This window comes from Danio rerio, chromosome 13 (genome assembly GCF_049306965.1).
Source record: "Danio rerio strain Tuebingen ecotype United States chromosome 13, GRCz12tu, whole genome shotgun sequence".
Taxonomy (NCBI): Eukaryota; Metazoa; Chordata; class Actinopteri; order Cypriniformes; family Danionidae; genus Danio; species Danio rerio.
In genome coordinates, this window is record NC_133188.1 from 23,513,907 (window position 1) to 23,528,206 (window position 14,300).

At 34.9% G+C, this 14,300-nt stretch overlaps 1 protein-coding gene across 4 annotated transcripts in view; it reads right to left on the bottom strand.

Moving 5' to 3' along the window:
* Positions 1-14,300, bottom strand: part of gfra1a (gdnf family receptor alpha 1a) — a 293,308-nt gene that overhangs the window by 156,235 nt on the left and 122,773 nt on the right. For 2 of the 4 annotated variants that reach the window (XR_012388705.1, XR_012388704.1), the window contains one exon: positions 11,405-12,782. Coding sequence is in view for 2 of the 4 variants with exons in the window: in XM_073919997.1 (XP_073776098.1) it covers positions 12,648-12,782 (135 nt within the window). In the remaining 2 variants the exon portion in view is untranslated. 4 annotated transcript variants of the gene reach the window in all.

Here is a 14,300-nt window from a genome sequence, read left to right on the forward strand (position 1 = left end):
TGGTAAGCATATCTTTTTCATGAAAACTCCCGGGTGAAGCAAGTGTGCTCACGCTCTTGGCTTGGCATAACCTCTCATTGGGGGCAAGGTAAGGTTCAATCATTGTGGCATTTTCCATACATTTCCCCATAGTGGAAGTTTCCCTATAGCATTGAAGTTCCCCTCCCGAAGGTTAACGCTCCAGTTACTAAAGTAACCCTAGTTCCCCAAGGAGAGGAACGGTAATGCTGTGTTCCTTTGCCACAATGATTGCCCTTTAGCTGTTGGGCATGAAAGTCTCATCAGCTAGAAAAGGATGCCTCAGCTTGGCACGCACTGTGCTTATATTCCAAATTGATTGCAAATAGTGCCAGCTGTGCATGCTAAAGCTGCCAACTCATTGGCATTTCATTGGCCCGTTTATATACTCTTTCAGATGATTGGATTCTGATAAAGTTTCCATAGTGGAAGTTTTTACATAGCAATTCCTACACCTAACCCTACCCCTTACAGCAGGGGTGTCCAAACTTAGTCCTGGAGGGCCGGTGTCCGGCTGAGTTTAGCTCAAACTTGCTTAAACCCACCTGCAAGGAAGTTTCTAGTATATGTATTAAGAGTTTGACGAGCTGATTCAGATGTGTTTGATTAATGTTGGAGCTAAACTACACAAGCACAGAGTGACTCACATGTGCATAAACGACAAGATTGTTTCAGTTGTTCCCTCCATGATGTGTTTTAGAGTGGAAACATTTTAACAATTTCTCTGTCATCTTAGCTCAATGACTGGAAGGCAAAGTGTGATTATAAATTAAACCCTATTGGCTATTTTGTAAAATGGGGAGGAGCTATATGATATGCTCCGCCCTCTCTGTTTCATTTGAAATGATGTCACGCATCAAACAAAGCATTTCAAGGTGCTTCAGGGGACCTTTAAGGTTATGTTTTCATCTCCTCCTCTAATTGTATCATAGTCGCGTATAAATAGTTTGAACCAACACATGATAAATGTGCTATTTTTAGATGCTTTCTCTCGAGGAAATACTGGTAAAAGACCCGCAAGGCTCTGAGCGCTTTGATCGTTGTTTTGAGTCTATGAGCGCTGACACATTTTCTTCAGCAGATGAATCGTGTAGTTTCCTCTCATGTGCATGTCTCTCAATGAGTCATGTTCTCTCAATCCACACACTCCAACAGCTGATGTCTGGAGACCTTCATTTCCACAAGGTTTTATGTTTCAAAGCAAAGAAAATACTTTTAGTATTAGGCTACTGTTTGCTGTTTCTCTGATATTTATGATGAAATGAACACCAGCTTCAAAAACACAGTTATGATGTAAATCGTATTTGTGTTTGGGACTTTTTCAGGAAAACAGATTATAGTTTTGCTATTATTATAAGATTTTATTTACAGTCTATCATTTACATGTTTCTTGCCTTTTTTTAAATTTACAACTGGTGTTCTCTTGAACATTTTATTTGTTAAAAAAATCCAGAGGAACAACAACACATTGTAAACTACAGTTATGTGCCAAAAAAAAAAAAAAAAAAAAAAGTTGAATATAAAGGGAAAGTCTAATTATTTTTATCAATTTGTTTCAAAAGTGAAACTTGTTACATCAGTTCACTTCACACAAAGTGAAATATTTTAGATATTTTTAAAGACTATATATCAAAGATGAGAACTCAAATATTCCAAATACTCCAGTATTTCACAAAATTAGGATATCATGACAAGGTTTAACATTGGTGACTTTCGGTGTCTCAATCTAGTCTGCTAATAAATGCAAAGTCTTAATGTCTCAGTCTGGCCAAGTAGGCTTCAGAATCATGGAAAGACTGCTGACTTGAGGATTGTGCAGAAGAACATCATTGGAAACCTCCATAAGGAGGAAAAGGCAATTGCAAAAGGAGCCGGATGCGCAGAGTGCAGCATTTAAGTATATTAATAGTGTTAAGAGGGAGGGTTTGTGGCTGGAAAAGGTGCACAAATATGACCGAAGCCTTTAAGACAGAGAAGCAAGGGTTACTTAGGCTGGTTTCAAAAAAATCAAGAACCACCACATACAGACATCTGCATAACATGGGCTACAGCTGTAGAATTCCATTAGTCAAGCCACTCCTGAACAAAAAACAATATTAGAAGTGTTTGTACTGGAATAAATGGGAAAAGTACTGATCTGTTGCCCAGTGGTCCCAAGTCCTCTTTTCAGATGAAACAAATTTTTAATTTTATTTGGAAATCAAGATCCCAGAGTCTGGAGGAAGAGCAGATAAAGACAAAAGTCAAGCTGCTCAAAGTCCAGTGTGACTGTTCCAAAGTAAGTGATGGTTTAGAGATCCACGTCATATGCTGGTATGGGTCCATTTTTTTCATCAAGTCCACAGTCAACACAGCTCTATACCAGGATGCTTGAGAGCTCTTCATAATTCCTGCTGCTGACAAGCTTTTTGGAGATGATGATTTTTATTTTCTTGGGACCTGCACACAGTGCCAAAGCTACCAGTACCTGTTTTAAGGACCATGGTATTTCTGTTCTTAATTAGCCAAGAAACTCAACTGACTTAAACCCCATTGAAAATCTATGGACTATTGTCAAGAGGAAGATGAGGAAACAGACGCTGAAAAGCAGACAACTGAAGGCCAATATCAAAGTAACTTGGGCAACCAACACCTCACCCATGTCAAAGACTTATGCGTCCGTGCCACACCGCCTTGAATCTGTAATAAGTACTTTGTTGGCCCTCCTTTTGCACTGAAAACACAATATAGTACATTAACATAAATGTTTAAGATCCTTTTTTAATTGCTTACATGAAATATTCTAATTTTGTGAAATACTGGATTTGACTTCATTTTTAATCCGTAATCATTCAAATTGAAGGCTTAAAATATTTTCACTTTTTGTGTGTAGTGAACTAATATAACACTTCACAGTTTGAAACAAATTCTTGAAATAAATGGACTTTCCCTTGTTTATTCAAATATTTTGACACATTTACTGTATAACCTGTAAATAAAGTAAAACAACTTTTCCTTTTTTTTTAATTATAGGAAATGTTGAAAATAAAAATATTATAATTATTACTTGTTAATAAAACGCCTATTTTCTTGTGTTGTGGACAAGAAACACAACAGACAATCCACTTTGCTTGTGGACCAATCATCTCTATTTGTTGTTATAAATATTATGATGTTATCAAGAAGGCACTGCAGATTGATTTCCTGAAACAAGAACATAAACAAATTGTGACTACTAATGCAGCTTATTTCATGTGGCCTGTCTTGTAGTCTGCCAGGCATTTGATAATGTCAGTGTGATTTTTAGGAAGCACCCTTACTACTACTGTGCCAATGCTGTACAACAATTAGAAATGACACCAATATTTAAGAAGCAATGAAATAAAGTATAGCCCAACTATATACTAATGTTTGAATAATCTCTCTGATTTACTGGGTGCTTTCTTTCATGCTGAAGCTGTATGCTGAAGCAATAGTGTATGTTGAGGACGATGTATTTCAAGGGCAGACAGACACACAGCGCTCAGGGGTGATTGTAGGGTGTGAGGCAAAAGCGCTTCGCCAGAGCCTCCTGAACACAGAGACACTGACGGCATTGGGAACAAACCCCCAGATCTGTCAGGAGGCCTTAACACTAAAATCTAGAAATGAGACATGAGAGAATGAGGTAACGAGAGAGAAAGTAAGAGAGAGAGAGGAAGAAAGATGAACAATAAAGAAGCAGTTTAACCCAGTTTAACCTCCAGAAGAGTCTCCTTCAACATCCAGTCAAAGCCCTCGGCTCTAAGAGAAACAAATCGGATTAAGCTCAGTTCTGTTTGCAGATGCACTTGTATTATAGTTAATTCAACCTTCCTACAATGATGGTAGTAGATGTCAGATGGTTTGATTTTGAAGATCTTAATATGGAAAATGATTGTTTCAAACTCAGTGGTTTACAGAGATTTTGAAAACTCATTTGTTTTTTACGTTTATCATTATTGCATTTTATTAGCATTTTTACATCTATTTTTGATAAATTTTCATGTTTTGTATTCACTTGATTTGTACTTGCTTAACTTTCCCTCCACTATTCACAGTGACTAAATGCAAACATTTACTCGCAGCCACAAGCAGGTTTTTTTCCTTCTGTAATTCAAATAGAGTAGGTAGCAAAAACTGCACAGATGTACAGTAGGGTCCAATCCCAATTCTATTTTTGTACCTCTACCCTTTTCCCTTGGCCCTTTAAACCGAGTGTGAATGGGAAGGGCTTCAAAATTTACCTATAAGAATTGGGACACCCCTAGAGCACCTGCACACGTCATCATATGTCATCGTGATCACTTGCTTAATATGAGATCAGACGATCGCGATGGCTGTTGTTATTACAGTTGTGTTATTTTTTGGTATTTATCTTCAGGAAATCATTGAAGGCAAATATCATGTTATCATAATGAGCAATCTAATGTGGCAATAAGATCGTAACTGTACTGTGTATTTACACCATGGTCATATTCATATGTAAACATACAAAAAAACAACATTAACATTATAGCAGACATTGTAAAAGGCTAATTTACAGCCACTAGACTTTTCAGACAGGGTATTAGAGTGTCGTCAAGTGTCAATGTTGCATACCTGTCAACCCTCCCATTTTTCTCGGGATTCTCCCGTATTTTACTGTTCTATCCCGCTATCATCCTGTTAAGGTATTTTCACGTATTTCTTCCACATTTTCAGTCTTTCTCTGAACAGCTGAGCCTCCCTATATGCAACCCATACCGCCAAACCACCAGGGGTCGCCCCTTGCTCTAAAAAGTGAGTCTTATAAGCTCTCGCTTTAGGAATGAAAACACTTATAAACAAATATTTAAAACGGAGCGATTCCATCACCTTTTGATTACAGGTGCCATCGCCCATCCTATACAATCCTTAAAACAATCATATAATGGTGCATGACTGTCAGCTGACGAGCTCCATAGTGATAAACAGACGCTGTTTCCCAAACAAACTCTATACACGCGATTTGAAGCGGAGAGAGTCTGGCTTTTGGGTGCGTGTTTAAACAGATATACACACATATTTAATAACAATACATATAATAATACATGTCGATCTTGGTAATTTTTTTTCCCCAAACACAACTAATTTCGTCTTAAATTAGTATAAGTTAGGAAAGCATTCGAATGCTTTCATTATGAAGTTAGATGTGTGCATTTTTAAAGTGATAAAAAAATCCTAATAAATGAGATTCATTCATTGCTCTTTAATCAGAATGTGTAAGTTATACAGTGGAAAAACGGCTAATGAGATTGATAGCTTGATTCTTGATTTCATTTTAATAGCCATTAATTTCAATAAGCTGAATTGTTTGCTAATGTATTTGCTGCTAATGTATATATTTATTTTTCTTTTGTTAATAATAATAATAAAACATATTACTGACCATTTAACTGTTTATTACAATGAAACGGCTCCAAGTTAACATATTTAGTAATTTTGGGGTTTTTAAGGGGGAGGGGGGAATCTCTTATTATGGTGGGCATATCCCGCAATGATGTTGTGAGACAGGATTTATTATTAATTATATATATTGAATATTATAGATTTATAGAAGTATTATTATTATTTTTTTTATTATTTTTTTTTTATTTAAGCATGACTACAATACATATGCGTTTGTTTGTTGTAAAAATACGTAATGATGCTCATGAATCTCTCTACCTCCGGGTGCAGTTATGCTGCCGTTGTGGCTGGTGTATTCTGGGTAATTTTAATACTCATTGGTTTTGAGTGTGGTCATGAAAAAAATGTCATTTTGAATGGGTGTATACCCCTTCCCCTTAGCCCTATGCTTTCAAGCTAAAGATAATTGGGACACCCTCTCACGGGAATGCGCAAAACGAGGTGTAAAAGGAAGGGCTAAGGGGTAGACTTAGGATTGGGATAATCCTAAAAAAAATTAATAAAACCTAATATTGTCATTAAATTTTCTTTTTGGCTTAGTCCCTTTATTAGTCTCTTAGTACCATATTGTAATGAACCGCCAACTTATTCAGCAAGTTTATTGCAGCGCATACCCTTCCAGCTGCAACCCATCTCTGGGAAACATCCATACACACTCATGCACAATCATACACTACAGACAGTTTAGCCTATTACAATGAGCGCTACCTACTGTGTTGCTTTGCTCCTGTGTTGACCACTGCCTGTCTGACTACTGTTCTTAATAAATAACTGTACGTGGATCCTCAATCCTGTTGTCCAGCATCCTTGTTACAATATACGTGCTGAACAACAATAATAAAATGTTTTGTTTTAGTAAGGGCCATACTGTGCAGTCCTAAATAAAATTAAACAAACTTTTTTTTTTTTTTTTAATGTACTTCTTAATATTACATTTAAATAAAGGTTTAATTGCTTTAATTCATGAAGTATATTATTTTAAATGTCTCTGGCCATTCGACAAATTACATTTTTAAAAGAAAACCAATTAAAAGAAGTCAAATAAAATAATGACTCTGAGTTAATATTAAATCATACAACACCTACAGTTTATAATTAGTTTGAGTACCTGATAATGCTTTTATTAATAAATTAATTACATTATATATTATTTCCTTTTATTTTAATGTTTTAAACTTTTCTTGAGCCTATTTACATTTTAGTAATTTTATTTTTAAAGGGGACGCATTATGCCTATTTACAAGATGTAAAAAGTGTGTGTGTGAGTGTGTGGAGAACTGATAATGTCAAAAGACGTTGCTCAGAAAGCGTCTATAAAAAGTACGGTGTTCATTTTGCATCCTTAAACTCAATATTTATCTTGCCTCATAGTAGCTGATAATTGGCAGGAAGGGTGTGAAAACTACTAATGGTGGACAGCTGCTTCTCACTTTGTGCTGTTTATGTTAATGAGGTAGAGATTGTCACTAATATGCAGAACTCTGACGTGGACAAAGGAGAATGTCAATCGAAGTGTTTCTGTTCTGTATTTATGAAGTGTAATTATAAAAAAAGTAAATCAATTAATTGTTACCATTAGAGGCTGGTTCTATTCACACACTTGCCACACAGCTGTGTTTTTAAACCCCTTATAAAAGGCAGTTTTGCATACTAGAGCAATTTTCTAAGTTCTGGAGGTTTTACAAACTTGGAGCTCCACAAACAAGCACATCAAACTTTTTTTTTTTTTTTTTCCTCACAATTGGTATTTTTTTTCCCCCTAAAATTGTTGCCAAACAGTGAACTGAGCTGTTACACATGCTACCAGGCTGTAGTTGAGAGGTCAGTCTTTGTCTGTTAACTTCTTTAAATTACCATATCAATCTATTCCCACAAAGTCCTGCACTAGAAACTTCAAGTGTGGTGTGTAGTGCGGTTTGAGCAGTGGCATCTATCACCCTGACCCTGCCTTCCAAACTGACCCCTGCATAGATCTTTCAGTACAGTTTTCTTTTTTTTTTTTTTTTCACAGCAAACTCACACAAACCCTCAATAAAAGCTAGCTCTTTGCTGTGATCGCTTTGTCTGTTTTCACACCATACTATGATTTTTATGGGAACAAAAGGAAACACTTGCTGCAGTCAAGGAGGTGTAGCGAGAGATGTGCAGGGGAAAGGCTAAGAGATAGAAGTGCACATAATAGGAAGATGTAAGAGGCATTTCAGTGGCAGAGGTAAAAACAGGCTGACAGGTGGACAGCTAAAAGCCTCGGAAAACAGCTTGCTGGCGTCTGAAGAGATGGACAGAGCAAAGCAAATCAGAGGAAGAATGAGACAAATGGACGGTTAGGAGGGAGATGGATGGAGGATGGAGGAATAGCTTTAAATGGGGAGAAAACAAGACCGAAAAGACAAACAGCACATGAGGAACATTTGTTTGAAGGATTGCTCACAACTTTATCTGTATTTTTATTTAATTGTTAGAAATTAAGCAAGCTCTTTTTATTACTCTCTTAAAGAGGCTGTCATATATATATATATATATATATATATATATATATATATATATATATATATATATATATATATATATATATATATATATATATATATATTTTTTTTTTTTTTTTTTTTAATTTATACATAATTATACTTCATGTATAAAAGTCATGTATGACGCAATTAACATTCATTCATTCATTTACTTTTCGGCTTTGTCCCTTTATTAATACAGGGAGAACATGCAAACTGCACACACAAACGCCACCTGACCCAGAAGAGGTTTAAACCAGTGACCTTCTTGCTGTGAAGGGACAGCACTGACATTTAATTGCGTTAATTGACCATATGAATGTACAGTTGAAGTCAGAATTATTAGCCCCCTGAATTATTAGCCCCCCCCCCAATATATTTTCCCCCAAATTCTGTTTAATATATATTTTTTAACAAATTTTTAAACATATTAGTTTGTCCATTTTTCTAATAACTGGTTTATTTTATCTTTGCCATAATGACAGTAAATATTAATTTAGCTAAAAGTACAATTTAAAGACTTAACTAGGTTAATTAGGCAAGTTAGGATAATTAGGCAAATCATTGTATAACCGTGGTTTATTCTGTAGACAATCGAACAAAATGCTGCTTAAAGGGGCTAATTATATTTATCTATAAATGTGTTTTTTGTTTCTTTTTTTTTTTAAACTGCTTTTATTCTAGCCGAAATAAAATAAATAAAACTTTGTACAATGTTGTACCAAAGAAGGTACAAACCGTTGTCACTCAGGCAGTTTTTGTGGAACATAGTTGTACCTTAAGACAAATAAACAAAGTTGTACCATTGCTGTTTGCACCTTTTATTTTATTTTATTTTTTTGGGGGGGGACATGATTTGTACCATGCGAAACCAAGATATACCATTGTTTTTTTAAAACCTGCAGATACACTCATGTACCTTCATCAAAGGTTCAAGTCTGATCCATGAAGATACCACTACAGTGACAAGACACTTTGTACCTTAACAGTGTCAAATTTGTTCCTTCAAGAGTCAACTTCCAGTAAATATAAAACATGAAATACATTTTTAAACAATGTTTTAAAAAAAGTTTTTGAGTAAATGCACCTTTTGCAATAAAAAATACTTTAACATAAATTAAAAATCTATTTATAACATTTTACAACACTTCATAAATCTGTTACAGATACATTCTCACATGTACAATATATATATATATATATATATATATATATATATATACAAATTCTCCAATGTTTACACAATACCTTTTGTAATCACTTTAGTTAATTTAATTAATTTTAAAATAGAAATACAATTATGCAGAAGTATTGTAACTAGATATGCACAATGTTTGATTAGCTTTACAATACTAGAATGTCTGCATGAACATTTTGCATATGCAGGACTCGCATGCGTCGTGCAAAGCAAACGCCAAAAGGTGCAGATATCAATAATGAAAATTAATTTGTCAGATAAAGCTGTCCAAATGTTTATTAAAAATGCCTTCAATGTTTAGTTTACAATATCTATGGCTTTGTTTTACCAGTTGTTTTGTATTATAGAACTTAATAATGTTGAGGAATTTCATTAAACATGCTTTTAAACTATGATTTATGTTTTAATATGGCAATTATTCATAAAGTCACTTTGACTTTCCAGTAATATTTATTTTTATTGATCTTATAATATAGATTTTGTCCAAGAACAATTGAGAACAATTGTGTACCATCATTTCAATTGTACCATAAAAGGTACACAACAGTATTATAAAAAGTCTTTTCTGTACCATATAATGTGCAACTTTTATGAAGGTTCAAAACTTTTCCTTGTACTACCATACCTTTGTTTTTGACAGTGTAGAGGAAAAAATTATCGGAAATACTGAGAAAATGTCTTTGCGCCATTTAATATCACTTGAGAAATATGTGAAAAAGAATAAATATTTCACAAGAGGGCAACTGTATATGTGATGTATTATAGTCAGTTTTGAGTAAAGATACGTTTACTATATGTACTAAAAAAGAAAACCACATATAACCAGAAAAATAACATTTTAACTTTTCTTAAAGTATCAAAGCAACAAATTTAGTTACATAAAAATGACTCAAGATTACATTTATTTAAATGTTTATATATATATGTGTTATATATATATATATATATATATATATATATATATATATATATATATATATATATATATATATATATATATATATATATATATTATTTTATTTATCTAACAATTTAAGCCAAAACTTGTAATAAAATGACAACAAGAAGGTTGCTGGTTCGAGCCCCTGCTGGGCCAGTTGGCGTTTCTGTGTAAAGTTTGCATGTTTTGCTTTTGTTAGAGTGGGTTTCCTCTTTAGTGTATGTGTGTGAATGCGAGAGTGTTGGGTGTTTTTCCAGTGCTGGGTTGCAGCTGGAATAGCATCTGCTATGTAAAACATTTGCTGGATAAGTTGGTGGTTCATTCTGCTGTGGCAACCCCTGATAAAAGGACTAAGCTAAAGGAGAATGAATGAATTAATTTATGCACCAGTTCAAATAACATTTAAACGGTAGCTATTGAACCTGTTTTCAAGACTGATTTCTCTATTTCTATATCAGTATATAGCTTGGCCTTTTTTTCAGGATCAGGCAGTGTAGATCATTAATGTTTACCTGAGGCAGATACAGCAAGTATGCAGTGACAGTGACGATCTTGACAGCAGATATTTTACCAGAAATGCCCACACTGACAAATTAAAAACTATGATAAAGTAGCTGAAAATAAAAGTTTGTCATAATTTACTCATGCTAATCTTGTTCTAAACTTAATGCTTGGAACACCAAGTAAGATATATTGGTAACAGTTTAGTTTAGGTCACACAGTTATAACAAACCGTTAACTAACACTAGAATAATAAACTACTTATTAACAGTTTATTACTATCCAGAAAGGTACACGTTAGTTTTTGGTTGTGGATAGTATTAGGAATGCAGAATAAAATCATACTTTATAACTTGATTATAGATAAGTTATTAGCATGAATTGTGACCTAAATTCATAAAAAAAACCAGTACCAATCACACCTCTCTGCATTCAAGCTGTGACAACTTGAACACGTGAAGATAGTCTGTTGTATTTGTTAAAAAGCAGAAGCTCAGTTCTTTATTTTGTTGCATAACATGCACAGTTATTCAGAAGAAAATATTCAGAGGGCCATCAATTGAGTTAAAGTTGAGTTGGAGCAGTGATCAAATGCATTTTTTTTTTTTTTTTTTTTTGTGAAACAATCAAATGATCCTTTCCCAAAAGCTGATGTGTAGGAAACTTTCCTTTTGTGATGTTTTGCATTTGTTTAGAACTAGGGATGTGCAGATCTCATCACGTAATCAGAAATAGGGCCCGATTACTCTTTCAGACTCTGCTTCTTCTTTTTCTTAAATCTATACTTATAATAGTATATGTTATAGGCACCTGGTCTGAGAGTAGCATAATTTCCATTCTCTATATGTCCTGTACAAGTGGCTAAATTGACAAAGCTGACTTTGACGTTGACTTTGATTGGAATCGTACTTCCAATCAAAGGCACAAAGTTAGATATCTTTCTTAACTTCCCACAGAAACAGCAACGCATATTGCATGATATAATTTTGTTGTAGAGATGCTATTGCAGAAACCGTCTTTTGGATAAGATGTTTAACTGAGGTCCTGACTCTCTGTGGTCATTAAAAATCCCATGTGAGTGTCCTGGCAGTGTCCTGGCAAAGTCACTTCATCTGCTCCTAAGATTATGGCCTTACAACCAATTCAGCATGGTGTTGATTGGATTGGTCTCTCCACTCCATCAATAGCTAGTGTGTGGTGAGCGCACTGGCGCCATTGCCCTGTGACTGCCGTCGCATCATCTAAGTGGATGCTGCACACTGGTGGTGGTGTTGAGACCCCCCTTATGATTGTGAAGCGCTATAGTGTATGGCCATACACAATACATGCGCTACTTAAATACACACATTACATTATATTGCTATTAGTTAAATGCCGGCAAAGTAGAACATGAAGACAGCTTAAAGTGGAGTGCGAGTATGTCTGCGGACCAGAGGTATTTTAAAGTTGATGACGACAACATTGCCATTGCCAACAATGTGAGAGATGTAAACTTGGCATTGCAAGAGGTAAAAAGGAAAAGGCTGCATTTAATACAACAAACCTGATAAGAAACCTCAAAAACAAACAGAGAACCTCAATTTGAAATGCCATTTTGCCACTTAAAGCTCTGTCAGCTCTTTATAAGAAGATTTTTGACAAACTACTTGACCTATTATAAGAAGAATTCAATGTTTCGTTCACCACAGACGTACATGGTGTTCGTCTGCTCCCTTGTCTTTACTAAGCCTATGTATTATAGACCCGATGTATTCTAAACGTTTGTATTATGCATTATAAGCCCATGTATTATAAACTCGATATCGGATCAGGTTTTGGTATTGGTAGATAATCAAATCACTCGGACTGAACTGATCTGAACATCCCTATTTGTAACTAATTACAGTTGAGCCTAAAGTTGTTGTGATTTCACGTTCTCCTAGTATTTCTCAGTGAAAAACAGCATACAATTGCAAACTGTAGCTGTATGTCTAGCTATAATCTTTGTGGAGACTGCACATGTAAATGAGCGGTTGTGAGTCAGCGTTTAATGTGAGTGAGGGCAGTAACTCACGCAGGCAGGCGTTGTCAGTGAAGAACTCAGTGAATCTGTCGCATTCCTCTTTGCTGTTGCCGCTGCTGCTGCAGTCACAGAATGGAGACACGCTGATCTTGGGTGAACGCAGGTAATTTGGAGTCATCACAGTACCTGAAAACCAAATAACACATTCCTAGTCTATTTTTTATGAACACTGATTTTCTAAGAAGTATTAGTTTTGAATGCATCTAAATATATACATATAAGCCTAATTTCTACTGTCTAACCCATAAACCTTTATCATCTTAGATTAGCTGTTATCTTGTTGACTTTGAGCTTTCTTTAAAATCTACATTTTGGTGCAGTGTGGTTCATAAAAGTGTACTGTGAGGATGTGACAGTGCGCATGAGCCCACAGAGAAACACAGTCTCCCACTGCTCAGAGAACAACAGGAGTTAATCACAGATTAATAGCTGCACTGCTGTTTTCCCTCGTGTCCAGCTGCTGCACACGACATCCAGCACAAAGAACTAGAGAACAAACATGTTTTCACTGAGGCGTTCACTATATATATCTCAGAGAATTGTGTACAGTATACTAGTGCGAGTTTAGGCACTGTACTTTTCATGCTCCAGGGGTATAAATAAATTTGGGTTTAATGTTGTCACTTGTCAAGATTCCTTGTTTCAGGGTAAAATATGATAAATTATCTGATGGTTAGTATTACTGTTTTTAATTGTCATTTTCATTAAAATTATGATTAATTATCATGATTTTGAAAACTCTAAAGCCTGCGATTTTGTGCTAGTTAATTTTTAAAAGGCTGAAACAGACCTACGTGTTTATAGGCAGTTAATTAATGACAATTTATTACTACAATTAAAGTGATGCATTACTTAAATGTAAAGTGTGTGCTGCATAGTACTGAGAATACTGAGCAGAAGCTTGATTTCATGTTAATGTTGTTTGTCACAAAATTACATAAAGCTACTACATTTTGTTTGTTGTTTGTTCAGTTGTTCATTGGTGGAATGCCTTCATTTTGTGTGTTTGACATTTTTTTTTTTTTTTAACATGTTCAGGCCATTTCAACAAAACTTTAATTTATAATAGTTCACAAAACGTAAATGATTATACCATTTCATACACGTGTATATATAAGCAGTATCACACGATTAACAGTGTGATATGGCTATATATTGGCACTGGTGGGAGATGTGCATTGGGACAAAGTCGTAGAACAAGTGCCTTAGTGTCCCGCCAGTGGTGATGTACAGCCATATCGCATTGCTTCTCATGTGATATTGCGTTTATACAACAGTTCTAATCACCTGTATAAAAAGAAAATCAAACACCGTTTCAAAATCGTTTTGTAAATGGAACTACTTTAATTTCCTCACATCCGCAACTGGTCAGAACAGCAGAAAATATTGTTTATTCACCAATGTCACTTTAGAGCTAGTAGTTGAATGATTCTCTAGCATAATGTCTAAAGTGATGACAAAACAGATGATTGTGCTGACATTTTAAAATTATAAGCCTGAACGGCAAAAAATGCCATCAGTCTACAGAGATTTTCCAGTATTTCTGTTGCAATCGGGAGATCACCATAATTAACCCCAAAAAAAACGAAAGCAAAGCAAACACTACCAGATTACTATGGTATAAATACAGCACTACAACATACA